Source organism: Tenrec ecaudatus, chromosome 7, assembly GCF_050624435.1.
Source record: "Tenrec ecaudatus isolate mTenEca1 chromosome 7, mTenEca1.hap1, whole genome shotgun sequence".
NCBI lineage: Eukaryota > Metazoa > Chordata > Mammalia > Afrosoricida > Tenrecidae > Tenrec > Tenrec ecaudatus.
Genome location: NC_134536.1, coordinates 42,657,731 through 42,680,124, shown reverse-complemented (window position 1 = coordinate 42,680,124; position 22,394 = coordinate 42,657,731). Strand labels below are relative to the sequence as shown.

At 38.7% G+C, this 22,394-nt stretch overlaps 1 protein-coding gene across 1 annotated transcript in view; it reads right to left on the bottom strand.

Moving 5' to 3' along the window:
* Nucleotides 1-22,394, bottom strand: part of THEMIS (thymocyte selection associated) — a 223,192-nt gene that overhangs the window by 173,137 nt on the left and 27,661 nt on the right. The window contains exon 2 of the mRNA XM_075553732.1: nt 15,839-15,997. Coding sequence (XP_075409847.1) covers nt 15,839-15,997 — 159 coding nt within the window. The remainder of the gene's footprint in view (nt 1-15,838; nt 15,998-22,394) is intronic.

Genomic DNA, 22,394 nt, shown 5'->3' with positions numbered 1-22,394 from the left:
GTAGTGTTTTAAGTTCTCCTCACTTTCAGCAAGCATCTGCATATAACAGGTTCCGAATAAGACTTTCTCCAATCCTAGTGCTGCATTCTTCTTCTGCTCAGATTATTTATTTAGTATATAGATGGAGTTAATATATTGAAAGACTACAAGCTTGTTCCACATCTTTCCTGATTTTAAAGTGCACAGTATCCTCTTGTTCTGTTCAAACAACTACCTTTGGATGTGCGTGCTGGTTCCAAAGAAGCATAACGAAGTGCTCTGGAATTCCTGTCCTTTCCACTGTTATCCAGACTTGGTTTTCATCCATTTAGTTAACTTCTTTCGCATAGTCAATAAAACACAAGTAGCCTCTGTTTGCTAGTCTTGCCATTCCATCAAGATTCATCTGATGTCAGCAATGTCTCCCCCATGCTATGTTCTCCTCTGAATCCAGCTTGAATTTCTGGCAGCTCCCTGTTAATGTTTTTCTACAGCTGTCTGTTTTAGAATTCACGTAAGCAAAATTTTCTTTGTATGTGCTATTAATGATATAATTTGATAATTTCTGCTTTCTATTGGTCACCTTTCTATGCAATGGCTACAGATGAAAATCTCTTTCTGTTGATTAGCCAGCTATCTTTCTTCCAAGTCAGATGATATAATAATAATTTACGATCAGTGAGAAAATTCTCCGTATTTCTCACATTCCATGTAGGATTATTGAGGAGTGCAACCTACCAGATGATTCCAATCATCTTCACTGAAGAGTTTCCATGAGCATAAATTAGGAAGGTGATAAAAGCTTGAACTGTTATAAAAAGTATACAGCAATTTCATTGAGAAGATAGAAAACCTATCAGAGAGTGTGATCTCCTGTGTTTAACGTTAGATAAGGTGTATCCATCCCCTGTTAAGGTGTATTTTTACTTATAATGGAATAAAAATTGTTTAGAATAGTTATTAACAGTTTTCATTGTGTTTTAAATTATAGTATAAAAAGAACAAATCATAAATGTTTATACTTTTTGAGCTCTTAGAACCACTGCATAAGAAAATACACAGCAAGAAATGTTCATTCTCAAAAAAATTAAACATCTTGAAATGAGCGACTGTAATATCTGATATTTGAGATGTTTAACAGGTAATGTACATGAATAATGTTACCTCTTGGAATAAAATACTACAACTGGATATCTATACCCCAAACTCTGTTGTAAACATAACTTATTTGTAATTTTGTCATATATACCCTTACTTATTTTACAATTTTCCCTTGCACAAACAGTGTGAATGAATAGGTCTAAGAGGAGGAACCACCAATTGTCAGTTTGTCGTACTTTAGTGGCCTGTGTACATCTGAGGTGTTGAAATCTATGTCACTAGGATTTCAAATGCAGGTAGGGTCACCCAAAGGGAACAGGTTTCAGCAGGGTTTCCAGACGAAGACCAGACAATGAAGAAGGAATCAACTGTGCACGTCAGAGGAAGAAGCCTCTGAAAATCATGTGCTTAGCTTTGAAACATGGTCGGATACTGAAGGCCTAGTAAGTGAAAGCAGACATGGTTGACGAGAGTGCTGGAGGGTGGGCCTCCGGTGGGAGGGCACTCTGAATATGACTGAGGAGGAGGGCTTTCTTGGAGTCCATTTGACCCTTGTGATGTGAATAGAGTTAAGCCTGTGGGAGTGGAGACTTCGCAATCTTCATTTGCCAATGGGTCATGACTGAAGTTGGAGGTAAAAACCACAAAAAATCTGCTGATGATGAGCCTTTGGACAGTGTGAAGTATAAATTTAGGAGAATTGGAGGTGGTCAAAAAAGAAATAGAACACATCAAGACTAATATCCTAGGTTTAAGTGAGTTTAGATTGCCTAGAACTGACCATTTTGAATCAGAAAGTCGCATGATTTACTGTGCTGGGAATAACACAATCAACAGGATGGTGTTGCATTTATTGCCAAAGAAGACATGTCAAAAAAATCTTGTACAACATTGTTTGTGACAGGATTAGATTTATCCAATTTCAAGGAAATCCAATCAATACAATTATTATTCAAACTTATGCACCAACCACAAAAGCTAGTTATGAAAAAATTGAAGAATTCTACTAAGAGCTTCAATCGAACATTCATCAAACATGCAATCATGACGCATTGCGAATTACTAGCATTTGGAATACAAAAGTTGGAAACAAAGAGGAACAAACACTAGTTGGAAAGTATGGGCTCAGTGACAGCAATGGAGCTGGATATCACATGATAGAATTTTACAACACTAGCAATTTGCTCACAGAAGATACTCTTTCAAGAATACAAAAGATGATTGTACACATGAACTTCCCTAGATGGACTTCTTCAGATGAAATCAAATTGATTACCTCTGTGGAAAGACATGATGGAGAAGCTCAATAACATCAACGAAAACTAGGCCGCCAGGAGCTGACTGTGGACGAGACCATCAATTCCGTACATAAGCTCAGATAAAAACTGAAGAAAATGAAAGCGAGTCCATGAGAGCCAGAAGCAGCTGCTGCGCCTCGCCTAACGCGATTTGAGAACATCGCAAAAACAGATCTGAGGCGGTGAATACTGATGACAGAAGACTGGATGGGCTGTGGGAGGACGTCAAGAGCATCATTTGTGAAGAAAGGAAAGGTCATTAAACAGATAGGAGACAAGAAGATCAAGGAAGATGTCAGAAGAGACTGCAAAACTTGCTCTTAATCCTAGAATAGTTAAAGCAAATGGAAAAAACAATGAAATTAAAGAGCTAAATATAAATTTTCAAAGGGCAGCTTGAGAAGACAAAGCAAAATATTATAATGAGATGTGCAACCATCTAGAATTTGAAAACCGAAAGAAAAGAGCATGCTCAGCATAATACAAGCTGAACAAACTCCAGGGAAAAAAATCCATGCCTCAAGTTGCAATCTTGAAAGATAAATTCTGTGGGAAAAATATTGAATGATGCAGGAAGCATCAAAAAAAAAGATGGAAAGAATACACATAGCAATTGTACCAAAAAGAATTAGTTGACAGTTCACCATCTCATGAAATAGCATACGAGCAAGGATCAATGTTGCCAAAGGAAGAATTTCAAGCTGCACTGAAAGCATTTGCCAAGGACGAGGCTCCAGGAATTGATGGACTAATTGAAATGATTTAACTGGCTGATGAAGCAATGGAAGCACTTACTATACCAGGAAATTTGGAAGACAGCTACTTGGCCAACTGACTTGAAGGGGTCCATATTTGCACCCATTCCAAAGAAAAGTGACCCAACAGAATGCTCCAACAATATCATTAATATCACATGCACGTAACATTTTGCTAAAGATCATCTAACACCAGTTGCAGTAGTATGACAGGAAGTTGACAGAGGTTCAGGCTAGATTCAAAAGGAGATACAGACCAAGAAATATCATTGCTGATGTCAGATAGATCTTGGCTCAAAGCAGAGAATACCAGAAAGATGCTAACTTGTGTTTGTTGCCTATTCAGAAGCATTCCATTGTGTGGCACATAACAAACTGTCGATGACCTTGAGAAGAATGGTATTCCAGAACACTTCATTGTGTTCAGGTAGAGCTTGTACATGGATCAAGGGTCAGTTGTTTGAACATAACAAGGTTTAAATCAGGAAAGATGGAAGAGGAGGGAGCACTAGAACTGAACGTGTTGAGGCATATACGACTCTTTTTGAATAGCAATATAACTATGGAAGTGTATGATATGTGAGCAGTACGTAAAAACAAAACTACTTAAAAAAAGAAACCAAACTTGATAGCCTATGGTTATTATAGGTGAAGGAAGAAGAGTATTTGCTTAGGGAGTATTGGGTCTATTTTAATGGTGGTGGAATAATTTGGACAAGGATATCAGAATGGTTGTACCACATAAAGGGTAAAATCAATGTCACTGAAGTAGACACGAAGGATGTGTTGAATTGAAAAATGTTTTGTTGTATATATTTCTGCCACAATTTTCAAAAATTATACTACTAAAAATGAGTACCAGGAAGAAGAAAATGATCTAAAATTGATTATGGGAATGATTGTACAATTCTTGATATGACTAAGCTATGAATTGCATTATAGGTGAATGAAGTGCCAAGAAAACTGTTTAAAAAATGGTGCATGTCAGGGTTATAGCCTCTAACCATCCTCATTCAATCTGTACGCTGAGCATTGAAAAAAGAATGTGGTATTAAGATTGGAGAAAGGCTTGTTAACAATTTGTGTTATGCAGGTGACACAACCTTGCTCACTTTCCTTAAACACACGGATTATAATTCAATGTAAAAAAGACCAAAAATCCTCACAATTGGACCAACAAGTAGCATAATGATAAATGGAGATAAGTTTGAAGTGTTTGAGGATTTTGTCTTGCTTAAATCTACAATTGGTGCTCATAGAAGCAGCAATTAAGAGAAACAAAGACGTATTGCATTAGGTAAATCTGCTGTGTGAGACCCCTTTAGAGTACTGAAAAGCAAAGATGTTACTTTGGGGACTAAGGTGTACCTGATCCAAGCCATGGTATTTTCAATGGCCTCATATGCACATGAGAGTAGGGCAATGAATAATGAAGACAAAAGAAGAATCAATACATTTGAATTTTAGTGCCGTTGAAGAATACTGATAGTACCTGGGACTACTAAAAAGGACAAGCCAACCTGTCTTGGAAGAAATGGGACCAGAGTGCTCCTTAGAGGCAAGGACGACAAGACCCTGTCTTACATTCTTTGAACATTTTGTCAGAATTCAGTCCCTGGAGAAGGATACCACACTTGGCCAAGTGGAGGGTCCGTGAAAAAGAAGGCCTTTCGGGAGATGGATTGACACAATGCTGCAACAATAGGCTCTGGCATAGGAACAAGTGTGAGGAAGTACAGAACAGGATGTGTTTCTTTCTGGAGTGCATAGAGTTGCTGTGGGTCACAACTGACTCAGTGCCACCTAGAACACCGTAACAAGATGAGGGGAGAGAATATAATATGAAATCATTCGTCTTATGGACCTTTGCAGGACTGAAACACCTTGACCTTTTCATTATGGGAAGATTCATAGAGATGTCAGAACAGGGAAGGATCTCACAGTCCCCATGTGTTTCCATGTAGAATTGTGTTTCATAGGATTTTCAGTGACTTTGACCTTATGAAACAGATCTCTCTGCTTTTGTATTGAAGCACCTTTGGGTACATTTGTATCTCTAGCCTTTCAGCTAACCACTGGATAGCAAAACCACCCAGAGATTCTTCCATAGACCTTACACATCATTAGATTTTGTTACTTTAGGAAGATCTTGAAAATGCCTCATTAAAAAAAAAATCCTGGCCCCTGAGTGACTTTAGCAGAATAATCTTCAGTATCAGGGTAAACCTATATCTTGACAATAATTTGGAGGCATTAAGAGAACAGATAGTGGATTCAGCAGGTTTCAACCCAATCTCAAACCCTTCGTTGCTATGTTAATTGAGAATTTACATTCTCTAGACTTCACTTTCCCATTCTGCAAAATGGGGCCAGTTATAACTTCTAGTCATACTGCCTTCTTGATGATTAAATTAGTTTACATAACATGTTCAGATAGTATTTAATACATGTTTGGCATTGAAACTGAAACCAAAAGAAAAGCAAACACAATAGTTATTCTTTCCCTTCATTTTATTTTGATCTAGAATCCCAAGACATTACAAGATGGTAATGTAGTCAGGTATAAAAGTTCAGTGCTAAAGAAGACAAACTAGCTACCACAGTCTGAATTTAATCAGATGAAAAATCCATAAAAATCCATAGTTTAGTGGCAGATAGAAATTGATGAAAAGGATACACACACAAAAATTCGCAGCAACTCTTTCCACAGGGTTCATCAAAGACTCTAGAACCTGGAAATGAGTCTCAAGTGTGACACTTTGGGGGTGAACCGCCTCCTTGGGGAGATATTTTCAAATTATTTTGAGGAATTTGACCCTAGGTTTTGATAGATTGCTCAGAATTTCCCCACCATAATTGTATGCCCATACGAGCAGATCAGAGGTGGAAATAAAAGTTGTAAGCACATTTTATATGCAAATGTTTTGCTGCTTGTAGTCATTCACAAGGTATGCATTATACACAGTTGCTCAAGTACTCTTTAACAAAAGAAAAAGCAAAGTGCTTTATTCAGGGCCCTGAAAGGTAGTTGAAGCCAGCTGAGGAAGGAGTATCCCCTCCCTCAATTTAATGATCTTAATTTTGCTAATGGAATGTGAGTAGAAAGCGTTTGGGAGCCATGTGGAGCTGACTGCGTTATTCTGTATTGATGTTGCCTGCAAATTAAATGTACCTAAGTAGCCACCTGTTTATGCTTATGATTACGTAAAGCCCCATATGTTTCCATCTCTACACAAGGGAGGTAAATATTGAAAAAATTATTCTGGTGTGAAGGGTGAAAACAGCAGCAATTCTTCTATAACTGTCAACATATGCTGTGGTGTTTCCTTGTAATGTCATGCTTTGTCTGACATATTTGCTGATTTTTACCATGCAGTACTCAAAAAAAAATCTGTTACCCATGGTTTTATAAAACAATTAAAAATCAGTTTGCATTAAATTCAAATTAGGAAGAGATATAATCTTCTCATATAGGCATACATTTTAAATGGATTCAGAGCTTAGGATTTAAATAGATTTTTATTTGCATGATAAAGAAAATTGAGGGGTTTTTTCCTCCCCCTAAATTCACCAGCATATCTGAGCATATCTTTCAGAGCATATTTTTCAGGTGTCATATTACTAGGTAACAAAAACTAAATGCAATAGCCAATTTGGAAATCCCACCTAACATCAGCAATAGGCTCTTCAACTGACAACTCCCCACGTGCCAGGGAACTTGACCTGGAAAGGAGCAGGAGAACTGATAGGATCGCCGGTGGAGAAGAGTTCAGAGCAATTTTGCAATGAGTCTCTCTACAGCACTGGACGACCTGATGTAAGTGACGCCTCTAGAATTCTCCCAAGATCAGCCATGGATTGGTTTTCATGGAAGGCCAGAGGAACTAGATATTAATCACTTAAACCCCGAATGGTTTGTACCTAAATGAAAAGGGTTTAACTATTGGCTAATTAGGAGACCGGAACATTTTTAGCTGTGCTAAATTCCCAACAAAATATTCACAGGAAAACCCAGAAAATGATAGAAAAAGATGGCAACATGGCCATAACACGCCAAACTAAGACTAAGGACCAGCTCTGAGAAGTAGAAAGAATTTATTCAGCAATCACAAGGGTTGGATTCAAATGAGAAAAGTGTTAAAGGTCTACCCATGCTGGTCTTGTGTGACAGAAGAATACTTCTGAATTGTAAAAAGGTAACAAAAACAACAAGAATAACAGCGAAGAGCAATATGGGTTTATAGCAAACATGGTGAGGGGTAGAACTTGACAGATGCCTGGTTTCTCTGGGTCTCCTAAGTGTTCCACCTCTGACAGGGTACAGTCTTTCTTACCACTTCGCATTAATGGAACATGTTTGACTTTCTTTCTCTGACAGGTTTCCACCTTATACAGATTCCAGGTTTCAATGGTTTTACTTTATTGAGCACTTACTATGTGCTGAGGTTGTAGTGAGCATTGAACCATCACCTCATTTTGTTTATTAATTTGGGGGGTCATTATAAAGTAAATAGCATTAATATGCCAACTTTGCAGATGCAGAAACTGATTTTTTAAAGAACTGGTCACTGAGACAGATGAATAAACTCACCCAATCTACAGATAATGTGTAATATAAATTTTTACAAAAATTTAAGCCAAATATACACAAGCCCGATAGACAAGGATTGAGGGAAATAGTGTCTTATACACAATCCTGCAATAGCAGTAATCTACACACAGATACCTGGATAGACATGCTGACTGAACAGGTGCGGCAGTAAGAGTGGGAGTTGATCCAGGAACGTATCTAGGTCTGGCATAGGATATTTGTATATGAGTATTTTCCTTTGCTGCAAATAATATTCAGGAACATGGTGAATCACACAAGGACCAAAGTAATGAAAATTTCTTAGCCATGGGCGAAGGTATCAGGGCCAAAGTTGACACAGACACCAAGATCAATCGGTCTAACAGTTCACAAAGGCAATATTCTAAATCCATATCCTACTTGGTTGAGTAGTGACAGGCGTCTTAAAAGCCTGTGAGAGGCCACCTGAGGTGCAACCCCGGTGGGTGAAATATCATTTTAATTTATAAAGGAAATATAATTTCTACCGCAAAAGAGTTATGGTAGCTGTTTAAATATAGAGGGCTCAGAGAAATAGTCTGATCATGTACTAAAGATTAGGAGAAAGGGGGAGGGGGCAAAGATAGGCCAGAAATTAGAACTGAATAATTAGTACAAAGACCTTTTTGCCTATTTTGATTAAGTCACAGTTTTTGCATACTCTCTTCAGAGAGTATGTCTAGGAAAACGCTTTGTATACCAGGCACGGATGACTTTATCTTGCTTAAGTGAGCGCACTGAGGGGAAGAGGTAGCTTTTGAAAAGTTGGCCCGGATAAAATGGAAGAATAACCCTTGATCCTTCAGATAGCAAGTTATCAAGAGACTAAAGATACCTATGTAGGACGGTGCTGGATCATATGGTATCACAGACCCAGATGGAAAAAGAGGAGCGAATCTTGCCTCATAGCTTGAGCCCCACAGCAAACTTTTCCCCAAAGGCCAATCACTATGAAGCTGCTCAGTATAGGTTAATACTTAGTATACTAATAATTTTAGCATACAAGGCCTTAGTAAATTATACTTTAACATAGGTAATATGTATAGATGTATAAGTACATGCCTATCTATTAAGCTTCCTATAAGGCAGTGGTTCTCAATCTTCCTAATGCCTCGACCCTTTAATACAGTTCCTCATGTTGTAGTAACCCCCTAAACACAAAATTATTTTCAGTGCTACTTCATAACTGTAATTTTGGCTACTGTTATGAATGGATGACCCCTGTGAAAGGGCCATTCGACCTCCAACGGAGTCGCGACCCACAGGCTGAGAACCTTTGCTATAAGGTCTTCAATCATGAAACTGCAAGTTTTTCTAGGAGACTAATCTGGCGAAAGTCAATAATGCAAAGGTGTTCCTAATGCAATTGCCAATTCATTTCCTAAGGTTTGGTGATGGTGACGAGGGTTCTCGGTAGAGAAAGCATTCAGAACACAAATCCTCTGATCAGACTGTCTCTTCTGTGATTTCCAATACAGTGTTCGCTATTGCAGCTCCTCTGCAGAGCACTTGCACAGGACTGCGGGAAACGTGGTTCCTCGACGCCGAAATATGTGTTGGAAGTGTAGGATTGTACCTGTCTCTAAACGACTTGGCAGAAAAATTCTCATTTATGTTTTTACATATTGATTAAACACTGGAAGGACACTTTGGACAGGCTTGATTGAATAAGAAATATAATGTTCTTTTAAAAATAGTGTTTTTATTTTGTGGTCGTGAATCTTCTAGATGGCCCATAGTGTTCCATACCTCTTGGTCGTTACATCCTGTATCGGCCCCTCCCAGATTGTTCCAAGGTGGGTTTATATAACCATGACCAGAAGAAAAGTGCAGAAAGGATAGTATGTGATAGCTAGGTTTAGGTTATAGAGTGGTGGCTTCACGTTTCCACTCTCGCTCCTTCTCACATCAGTCACTCTGGAAAAACACTATTGAGTGGAACATGGAGTGAAGAAATGCAGACAGTCTCCAGCCAGCAGCCATATAATGAGCATGGACGTGGATCTTCCAGATTCCATACGGCAGTTACGGTCTCCGGATATATTGAAATTCAAAAGAGACCATCAGTCAGAATTAAGCCAGCTAAGTCATTCCCAGAGAGCTGGTCCTAAGAAATGATGGGCAAAGTTTTGTTACTTTAAACCACCATATGTAGAGGTCACTTGATGTTCAGCGATAGATAACTAGAGCAGTGTGGCTGCTAGAACATCTAAGATCATTTTGTGGCTCACATTATATTTCTGTTGCACGAGGCTGGCACAGATTCAAATCGTTCATTTACTGTGTGACCTTGGGCAAGTTTCTTGACTTCTCTGGCATGATATTCTCTCGTCCTGTTTAGAGCATTTCTATCGGTAAAAACATTTAGAACAGTGCCTGCTGGTATAGTGTGTTATCAAAGTTTTTTTCTTTAATGTAATAAGGATATTTATTTTGGCATGTCATATGGGCAAGGTAGAGTGAAGGGTAATAGAGAAGTCTCCATCTTTAACCTGCATTACCACATTTTTACACGCATCATATGTATAGCAGTAGCATTCCTACACAGAACATAGATAGATAGATAGATAGATAGATAGATAGATAGATAGATAGATAGATAGATAGATAGATAAAAATTCAGACTTTTAAAAAATCCAACCTTGTAATCTTAATAATGGTTTCATAGAAGTTACCACAGATTTTTAGATATATGGTTCAGAGACAGTTAATGTAAACTTACTTTTTGAAACGATAAACCCCCCTTGTCATAAAAAATGTACTGAAACTACTTCTTCCAGGCTATGTCTCATGACTAAAGAGGAGATATTTATTATTGATGCTCTGTAACAATAAAAGAGAGGAACAAATCTTTCCAGGAGATAACCCAGAAATTGGGAACTTTACTTTAAACCAACCATTATATGATTTACCCATCTATAGTAGTACACAATCTACTCTCAGATATCAAGATATATTTCTGCTGTATTGGCAAGAGTGGCATATTTTCTACCCTGTAAAAAGGTTCTGAAAAACTATCTGTCTTTAAAATGAGTAAATTGTGTTCCTAAAGCTGTATGTTTGCTTTATATAGTACTGAAATGATTGTTCTTGTTTATTTTAATATATTTGAACAATTTCTGAAGTGATAAGATAAAGACAACATGAAAACATAATGTTCATAAAAGACACAACTATATAGATACAGATGGTGGCCTAGTGGTCCTGGGTGGGGCTGCGATCCGTAAAGTTGGCAATTCAAAATCACCAGAAACTCCTCAGGAGAAAGATGGGATTTCTACGCCCATAAACAGTTACCATCTCAGAAACTCACAGGGGCCGTTCTGCCCTGTCCTGCAGGGTCACTGTGAGTCAGTATTGACTTGATGGCAGTGACTTTGTTTTTTTGAGTGGCATATCTTGGAAGTTTATTTCCTCATTCATATTTCTGTGAAAAAAAATCAGCTTCCAGTTTGTCTTTTGAAAGTGTCCTTGCAAAATCCCTCCAAGATTTTCCTTTCTTGACATTTGCTCCATCGTGTATTTGTTTAGTGATACAGATAAAGCAAAGGCAGAATATATAGGGATCTTTCTTCACTGAAGCATTGTTATTTTAAAGTAGCCCATACTAGGCACCTTTGCCAAGGTTATTGCCATTTACATTGAAACTTTTGAATTTTTACAATAAACTGAGGGTTTAGAAATACTTTGCTTTGATAAGGAAGCATGGGCTACGTCAGCAAAAAGAGCTGAATAAGGACCTCTGAAAGTTGTTTCCTCCATCAAAGAAAGGAGAAAATTAAAACTGTCAGAATCAATTCATCTTCAAGACCCAACAAATTAACCAAATATTTTCAGTAATCTGGAGACATTTACTTTAAAAGGGGTGGTGGTGCAGAATCTTGGAAAGAACATTGAATTTCATGGTGTAATATTCCTAAACCCACCATACAGTCCTAAGGTAGTTTTGATTACAGTAAAACCAGCAGTCTGACAGCCATGGAAGGGAACAGAAATCTGTGGACACTCATTCAAAACCTTATTTCCAGAGACCTTTCATTGTTTGGTCAATCTGGTGACTCTGTAGGAGGCTGCTGTTTATTTTTCTAATGTAGAGCTACCCAACGAGAAGTCTATTTTTCTGGAGCATCATTTTCCAGTTGCTGTTAGTGGTGGATAACAGTTGGGGCAATTCTGACTCATAGCAACCCTGTACAGGCCTATAGGGCAGAGTAGAGCTGTCCTTTGCGGCTTCTGGACTGTAAGTGTTTATGGGAGAAGAAAGGATAGAGAAGTCGGTGTTTTCCAACTAGCTGGCCTTTGGGTTAGCCACCCAGCACATCATCCACGATGCCCTGTGGGCTCCTCTATCATGCCTCCAGAATGCTCAGAATGATGCTCTCAATAGCGACTATTCAAGTGAAACTTTCAGCCAAATGGTACATGTTTCAACTATGATAATAAGAAACATTACTCCTACCAGAAGATTCGAGGCATTTTTAACTTACTAAATACTTACTGTGTGTATTTTCTCCTGAACACTGTGAGGATTATAGAATTGAATGAGATTCAGATTCTGGTCTCATCAACCTTGTAATTTGTTGGGCAGATGGTGTTGGTAATATAAGCAAGCGAACAATTTCAGTTACATGTAATATGTGATAAATACCATGAAAAATGTGTAAAAAGCCTATAGTGGTTTTGAAAAGAACTGCTCCATCTTAGGAAAGTCTTATAAAGCAGTGCTTCTCAATCATGAGAATCTCCTTGGGAACTGGGAGAAAACTTGACATCCAAAATTTACTCAGGCCAAATAAATCAGAATATTTTTGGCAAGTGTCCCCAAATCAGGATTTTTTTAAAAGGCTACATGGCCCTCTGTACTGCTACATGGACTAATTAGCTGTTCCTTCTCACTATATAAACCCATCCTCCTATATAAATATACATATAAAATCATAAGTGTCCTGGTTTCATTTATCTAGAGAGCCCTGCCTAACCCACTACTGAAATGTTTTCAATGTACAGGAACATTTGTAAAGAAATGAGATGACAAAGGATGAATAAATAGAACTGAATAATAGGTAGGGTTTCAATTGAAGAGACGGCTTAGAAAATTGCTCTCCTCCAGGGTGCAGTGTAGCAACTCTGAAACATACAACTTTCCTCTAGCTCTTAAATGCTTCCCCCCGCCCCATTATCATGATCCCAATTCGACCTTATAAGTTCAGCTAGACCAGAGGATATACACTGGTAAAGATAGGAACTGGAAACACAGGGAATCCAAGACAGATGAACTCTTAATACCAGTGTTCAGAGTGGCAATACCAGGAGGGTGTTGGGAAGGTGGGGTAGAAAGGGAGAACCAATTACAAGGATCTACATCTAAGCCCCTCCCTGGGGACGGGACAACAGAAAAGTGGGTGAAGGGAGATGTTGGACAGTGTAAGATATGACAAAATAATAATAATTTATAAATTATCAAGAGTTCACGAGGGAGGGGGTATGGGGAGGGAGGGGAAAAATGAGGAGGTGATACCAAGGACTCAAGTAGAAAGCAAATGTTTTGAGAATGATGATGGCAACAAATGTACAAATGTGCTTGACACAATGAATGTATGTATGTATTGTGATAAGAGTTGTATGAACCCCCAATAAAACGATTTTTTTTAAAAAGAAAAGAAAATTGCTCTCCTCAATATGAAAAATTTATTTTCATTCTCCAAGTCTCTGTTAAAACATGAAATTTTCGGAAAAGTTTTTCCTGACTCTTCTGATGATGCTAATAACAATAATCTTCATAGCAGTGATAAAAGCCAACACATATCTAGCACTTTCTATAGGTCAAGTACTATTATAAGCACTATAAGTACATTTCAATATTTAATCCCTCCACCAACTTGAGGAGATTGATGGTATTATTGTTATTTTTCCCAGTTTACATGAGAGAAGAGTAAATAACTAAACATTACAAACCTAAGAGTTTATACACAACTAATATGTAACAGAGTTGGAACTCAGCTATAAAGACTCCAGACTCCATGTTCTAAAACATGACTGAAAAAACTTAGATGCTCTTTTTAAGGGTCCTTTGATTCCTTATCTGTGAGTCAATCATCATGACTCACATTCTGTTATGCATGTTTCTTAGTTTATCTCTCCCACTAATCCTTTTGAGGTCAATAAGCATTTATTGTGCAACATTCTCATTGCTGGAAAAGATGCTTGGTACTGACAACACAAAGTCAAATATGTCATATCTGTCGAGGAGTTTTAGTCTAGAAAAGACTTCGATAAACTATGGTCCAGAGGCCACTTCTACTTCCATCTGCTTATTGTTTTGTTTTTAAGTAAAGTTTTATTAAGGTGTATGTAACTGTATTGGTATATGTATTGTCTGTAGTCGCAGTCATGCTGAAACATCAGAGTGGAATATTTGTAACAGAAACCATGTCGTTAGAATTATTTTTTTTAACTTACTACTTTAGCACACAAACAAAAAACTCTAATCCTTTACAGAAAATGATGGCTGACTCTAGGTTGGAAATAAAGGAGGGCAAACAAGGAAATCGTTAATGAGCACCCAGTGAAGTACACAATCTGGTGCCCAAGGTATTATGAGAACATGAAGGCTACCAACCTAGCTTTAAGGAAAAAAAATTTAATACTTCGGTCAGAGGATCCATGAATGTGAACAGAGGTCAATAATATTAATTTCCTAAGGTGACTAGAGTTATATAAACAAAGAAGAGCTGTCAAGTTTTCAAGAAGGTCGCAGTAAACTAACCCTACTGCCGTTGAGGCAATCCTGACTCACAGGGAGGGAGCACTGGTGGTGGAGTGCCTCCTGTTGGGCTGCTAGCTTCATGGTCAGCAGTCTGAAGCGAACAGCACTCTTCATGGGGACGACTGCGCTTTCTCCTCCCATCAACAGTAACTGTCTCAGAAACCCACGGGGGTTCCCTGTGAGTCAGCACTGACTCCATGGATGAGAGAGAGAGAGAGAGAGAGAAAGAGAGAGAGAGGTTTCTAGCCCAATGAGTACCCCACTCTGCCACCAGAACTCCTTTGTGGAGAAGATCAGACAGGTTAGCTTAGCCATGGTCCCGAGACTAGAGAGGTGCCGCAAGGAAGGCACATGTATCTACGAGATAGCAAACAACGAATTCCAAAAATCTTACAAATACAACATGTTTGGTTTTGTCATCTAGCATAGTCACTCGTGCATATTGTTGGCACTTACTAAGTATCAATTTTAAAAAGACTGTCTTAAGCACGGGGCATTTATTGAACAGAGAGGAAAGTATTCGCCTCTATTCGTATTCCGTTGCTGCTAGGTGCAGTTGACTCCGTTTCTACTCACAGCGACCTTATGGCGTGCTGGCGGTGTAGTGGTTATGTTCGGAATAGCTGCTGATATTCCAAACCCAACAGCTGCTCCTTGGCTGAAAGACTAGGCTTTCTACTCCCTAAAGAGTTACCGTCTTGGAAACCCATGGGGCAACAGGGAAACCCTGTCTAATAGGATCACTATGACTTGGAATTGACTTGATGGTAGTGAATGCCCTATAGGGCCTAATAGAACTGCCCCATATGGCCTCCTCAGCTAGAATCTTTACTGGAGTAGATTGCTAGGGCTTCTATCCACAGAATGGCTGGTGGAGTCCAACTACCACTCTTCCAGGTAGCAGCTAGACACTCAACTATCAAGCCATCAGCATACTGAAATCAAAAGGATCCCCCCACCCAATAACCAAGAAATAAAGCACAAAAAAAAATCCTAAAGAAAATGACTGCCTTTTAGATTTGTTTTCCTTTGTAAGATGTAAACTAATGAATCACGTTCTGTTGGGTTCATTCCCATTCATAGGGGGTCCCATGTATGTCAGAACAGAATCGTGCTCCACCGAGTTTTAAGCAGCCATGATCTTTTGGGAGGGATCCCCAGGGGATCTTCCAAGGTACCTCAGAGAGGATTCAACTTGTCAACCTTGCACTTAGCAACTCAGCGCTCAACCACTGGCGCCGCATGAGGAGTCCAGAGTTATGTAACTATTATCTACATAACTATTAACAATATGGTCTTATTGATCCAAAGTGGTTGTCATGTACTGTACCTGGAAAATTCATAGGCAGTTCAAATGATCGTGAAGACTGACTACCTTCGCTGTGTTCACAGATTTCAGCTATGATCTTTTTAATTTTGAGGCCAATAATTTTAATCACTTCTCCTGTTGACAAACAGCATTCGTTTCCAAACATTTCATAAACTGAGCCTAAAAAAAAGAAAAAGAAAAACCAACTTGAAAATATATACAATGAAGAACAAAATAGGAAGGAAACTCAAAATAGACTTTTTTACTCAGTTCCTCTCAGCTATCTTCTAAACAGGAATTTAATCAAGCATGGGAAAATATATAGTACGTAGCAGGAAACATATTAGATTTTCACTGTATCTACTGAGGAAAGTATAAACAAACCTTTTTAAAAAAAATCATTATTCCAAATTGAATTTATGGTCTCTTCAGCACCTTTCGCTCTTCATTCCAAGGTTAAACTAGAAACAGGGAAGCCCTGCTGGGATTTATTTTCCATTTTTGCTAGGTCACAGAATTAGGCTTACATGAGTCAACAACGATCTAAGTAAGAACTACGAAAAAGGTTGTAATACTCTCTAAGATATAAAGACAGAGAGAAGGTCGGCGCACCAGGGCTTTGTAATAAGAGCAACATATCTATATTTCTGACTTGTTTCTCTCCATCATTATGAGCATAAGACTTTTATTCCACTTTTAACTCTGGGTGTTTGGCAAGCTGAAAGCAACTATCAATATCTTTATAGAAATGGAGGGCAGACCAGCCTAGGTGAATTTAAAAATCTTTTTACTTCAGAATCCCCGTCTTCTTTCCACCAAACCTTATGCTGTCGATGCTAAAGCGTAACTTTTCATCTTTTATGTTCCTGCTGGAAAGATAATGGTTGTGAGAGCAATAGGAAAGAGAAGAGACAAAACTTGTGGATAATCTACCTTTATAAAAACGGGGGGAGTGTAAGCCAACAACCATATCTTTGGGATTTTATCATGTTTTAATGGAACAGTAAACTAAATGATGAATATATATCCTCTTTAGTTTGCTAGAATATAAAGCATATGAACACGGAATTTTAGACAAGTGTGTTTTCTACTGAACTCCTACATCATAGAATCATGTTTGATATATGACAGCCAGCGAAAGCATGTTTAAGGGATTAATCTTCATCCTAAATGTTCCTAAGCCTGACTTCAAATCCATTTGAAACAACTGTCTACAACTGTATTGGACCCCAAGTAGAAAACAAGTGGCAGTAATAATTTGAGAAGGGGCAAAGTACATGGGCATGGGCTCTAGAAAACGTATTAAAAAGCTAGTTAAGTATCCCTGAACTAGTAACTAGAGTTACAACGACCTTTAGATCCAAATAACAACGAATAGAATTGTGTGCAGTAGAATGGCTTGAAAGAAATTGCAACTAGGGACACAGTCACTTCTAGGCCACCGCAAGCACAAGTACACACACCTAAAATTTCTCCCTGCATTTGATCTTCTGCTGGGGCATCCTATTGGCCCAATCGAGGGAAGAACCATCCAACAAGGAATCCACTGACATCCCCACAGAGACCAGCATCCCCAGCCGAGGCCGAGCTGCATACCCAGCACGATCATCAGCCTTGTTAGCTACTACTTCAAGGGAGTCATTTTCAGTCCCGGTGGATATTGCGAGCGCCTGGGTGGCATAAATTCAGTTGCTGAATGAATCCACCCAAATGCATCTCAGAGGAAAGACTTGAAAATTGACTTCTGAAGAATTAACCTATCCCTGTGAAGTCCATTCCAACGAAGAAAGGCCCGATGAATTCACCGTCAATAATCCTCGGCAGCATAGTGCCTCCGACACACAGGAGGTCACCTTGACATAGACCTGACTCGATGGAAATTGGTTAGCAGTGTAGCTGCTCCGCAAACTCTGAGTAGGTACTCCGACAGGCTTTTCTCGTTGTTGGGTGTGCTGTGGACTTGATTCATAGGAACCCCGGGTGCAGGGAAAACTACTTCATCATTTTCAAGGCCATGAGCTTTAGGAAGGAGATCACCAGTCCTCTCTAATCTGCGAATGAGGCCCCTCTGCTTGGGTCACACTGCCAACAGTTGGGATCCTAGGTGAGCATGTACACATGCCCCCCACCGAGCGACTCTGTTCTCTCATACGGTTCCCTTCAGTTCAGACTTTCATTAACGTCAATACAAGTTCAAATCCTTGATGGCACAAATTGAGGTGTCAAAATAATAATAATAAATTCACAATGCCATCTCGTGTGAACCCAGGATAGTTATTTTCTATAATCCCATTAGCAAATAATCATATACTGACATTTTATATCATTACCTCCTCCTACACCCAATGTTATCTAAGTTTAGTATTTCTTTCTCCCAATTTGATTGTAAGCTCTAGAGAAAATATCATGCTGTAATTGTGCATAACCACAACACATCAACTTCCTTTCTGCATTCATTCAGCAAAATCTAACGAAAACCCAAGATATGTCAGGTATTGAGATGGACAATGGTTATAGAGATAAAATGCATAATCTCTTCCTCCAAGAGCTGTTGCTTTGAAGGGAGGCCAATATATGTAACAGATGACGAGAAAGCTATAATATGGGAATTCTTGAAGATCCTTCATGTACAATGATTAAGCACTAGGCTTCCCTCCAAAACATCGGCACGTCAAAGCCACAAACTACTCCATGAAAAAACAGACCTGGAGACCTGCTTCCATAAAGCTTTCACTTCAGAAAACCCAGGGCAATTCGACTCTGTCCTGCAGTGTGACCGTGAGCTGGAATCAACTTGAGGGCACATACGTGGGAGCATATAGGGAGGGGACATTTATTGAGCAATTACACAGGAAAGAAATTAGGGAAAGCTCCCTGGAAGCTGAGTTGTAAAAGAGCCTGATATAGACTAAAAGTGTCAAGCAGTCAAGTTAAAATGTAAGATGTGTATGGGTTCGAATAAATGACAGCCACTATCATGTCCTGATCATTTAGAAGAGCTTTTATTTGGTTATAAATAGACTTCTAGAATCTAAAAGTGATTCCTTGATTGTAAAGTGGACATTCCAGTCCATCTTTCAAGGCAAAAACTCATTTATCATTTGTCTAGGACTTAAGCAAGTGTGGACAAAAGCAGAAAGCAAAATTAACGTTACTATTCTTTAGACTTAGTGAGCATTACAGGGTATAACATTGATTATAATGGCCTGGCAAATAAAATAAAAATAGTAATATCTTGGTTACAGCATCCAAAGGAACAATGTTATTAATTATAAAGTTCTGATCTTGAGAACATGAGAGTTCATCCTAAAATCAATCACTAGTGAGGCCTTCTGAGATGGGAGGGGAAGGTGGCAAGTCATTCAGCGGTCAACATGAGGGCCTTATAGTGGCTGGTGCTAGTCTGTCTCAAAAAGAATGGAAAATTTTAAGAAATAAAACCAGAGAAGTGAACATGGCACACATGCTGCAGGCTTTATGATATCACCAATAAACAAACAAATGAACAAAAAGTTTTCAACATCTGGAACCACTTCAAAGTCAGAAATTCAACATGTCTAGGGATCAGGCTCCAAGCACAAATACCAATTTCATGAGAGCTCATATGCACTCTAGGCTCTTGTTCCCCGAAGTGTGTTCTTCTGCTTCACCTGAGAGCTTGTTAGCTCTCAACTGGCCTCCAGACTTGCTGAATCAGAATCTGCCATTAATAAAATCCCATGCGAACTATTAGGTGCACTGACATTTGAGAAACAGTGGAATGGGCAACAGATGGATCCCTACAATAGTCTCTGTTCTGAGAGGGTTACAAACCTCCCCCAAGAGGGAGGACGTGCCAGGCAATGGCACTGGCGTCACTGAGATACAACATGTTGTTAGTGGGGATGGGACAGGGTTTGAGGGAGAGAAATGGTGGGGTTATTTTTCTTTGTTCCAGGAAATAGAAACGTATTGAACCTTGTCCATTTCAGGAGAATATGATTAGGCTTAATTCAGCACGAGTGTCTAATTGTGGATGCCGTGTCAATCGGAAGGATGGGCTTGTAATGCCATCTTTCAGAGGTTCAACTGGAAGTCAGAATGAAAGGGGAAACCTCTGTGAGATTTCATAACAGTCAACAGAGGCCAGAAAGTTCTACAGAAACAAATTCTGAGTCTTTCAGTCACCGAGAAAATATTTTTTATTCTTTTGGTATTTTTCCAAATGTCTTGCTCCTTAAAAAAAATATTTCCATTCTTCTTCTCATATAAGGAAAAAGGGCCTCATGCAAATATGAGTCTTTACCATTTCTCTTTTATATTTGGAGCCCCTGGGTGCTTCAGTTAATGCACCCAGCTACTAATCGAAAAGACAGAAATTCATGTCCACACTGAACAAGCTGCATTGAACAAGATGCACAGTCCTGTTCTGATTAGAGAGAAAAAGAGAGAGAGAGAGAGAGAGAGAGAGAGAGAGAAGCCATAAGCCAGAGCCAGCTACCTGGCAACTGGTGCTGGTATTGATACTTTGATATTTTGTAACATCCATTTTTCTCTAACCAGGAATGCTGTTAACTCCCAATCAACAAGGAGGGAGCAGCAACATCCTGCATTAGAAAGTTGAGTCTATGGTCAAGCGCAAATCAAGCATACTGCATTCCAGTGGAATCTGATTCAAGGGTAAGGGCCAGAGCAGAACTTCCCCATGGAGTTTTCAAGGCTATAAATATTCACAGGAGCAGACTGCCTCCTCTCTTCTCCCTCAATGTAGTCTGTAGATTTGAACTGCTTCCTGAAACTTCATCCAACACCTCTGAGTCTATGACCCGTGGCAAGACTATACAGCAAAGCTCAAACCTTTGAAACTAGAAGGCTTCTATATATATATTATAGATATTATATAGATATCTATATAATATAGATATATATCCACCAATATAATATCTCTTCAAAATATATGCTTTTCTCAGTAATAATATAAAATGGAAAGCTTTAACAATAGCCTGATCTCCTATTACCAGAACAAGCACATATACTATGTATAATTGCTTTTTAAAATTTGCTGAGATGTGTGTCTAAAACATTCGTTTGTGTATATACAGGCATAGATAGCAAAATGTTTTTCAGTTCATTTTAACTACAAGATATGTATTTTGAATATGCAAATCATGAATCTGTTAAATCTTTGCAGAATGATTCTTTCCAAGTCAGAGCATATGTACTGAGGATAATGCCAAACATCAGAGAAAGCAGGAACAAAGCAGCCTGTTTTCAGTGATCAAACATTGCCCCTGAAGGCTGTAATGAAAGAGCCATGTGCCTTTGAAATCACCTTTTCTGTAATGCTACTTTGCTCAACAACAACGACACATTAATATCTTTTTATGAGCTCGTTCCTGTTTGACAATTCATATAAACAGTACTATGACCACATCAGAACAACCCAAACAATTGGTTCAATAGACTTGCCACCACCTTCGAAGTTAAACCCGTGTGCCTATGGGGAAGAGGGAACTTGCATTGTTAGATTCTTTTTTCCCTTTTACTCAAGAAGCCTCGCTGCCCCCACTCTCCCTTTCTTTGACCACCCCTCTTCCAGCAACTTAAAGAGTATACTCATAAAAGCCATCCTCTTCAAAGCCTCCCTTGATCCCACACCTGAATCACAGTGAATTTTCTCCTCTGTTCAAATAGCACTTGGCATCTCTTTCCATTATAACACTTATCAAAGTTAGTCTGGTTTAGGGCATTATTATATGATCACGGGCATGGTGTCTATTTTGAGACAGAGTATGGGTTCTCAGATAAAAGACATCATCTTAAATATATTAGTGATACATTATAATAAACATATACTACTCCCCTGAAACAGATGCAGCTAGTAACACAGTGTTGGTCACCCAGATCGTTAATGAATGTTGACGAATAAGAGTTTTACAGTGAAATGGCAATAAGTCCCTGGGAAGATGGCACGGTCAGCTCAAGGTTTTGGCATGGTGTGCAGCTGGATTCTGGGTTTTATTTATTTGCAGCTGTGCTTCATTTTTGAATTATGTTTTAATATCAATTATACAAGTGTGTCAGATATGCTGCCCACCTTTGGAACATTCACAGTGATAACTCCTAAAACGAGAAACTCTCCTTGTGAAATTTGCCTTTTTACCATATGTGTGCCATTTTTATCCAGCTTGACTTCAAGAAGAGAGGTCATGAGATCACTTGAAATAGTTTGGGATGTGTAGGAAATTATATTTCCCAAAGCCTACTTGGTGTTACATGACACTGTCGTCTAAAAACCATGTCATCCCTTTGACCTATTTATAAACTATTTCAGTTAAAAACAAACAAACAAGGGAAGAGTAAATACACATGGATTAAGCATTGGGTGAATTCTTTCAGATCTTGCTATTACTATCATATAGAATTGCCTTGCTACCAGATGTCAGTCCTGCCAAAGACACTATATAAATTTAATGCAATCCTGATACAATTACCCTCATCTTTCTTCAAAGAAATGGAAAAACTGATTACCAACTTATATGGAGAGGGAAGAAGCCCAGAATTAGCAGAGAGCTCCTCAAGCAGGACACAGTGGGAG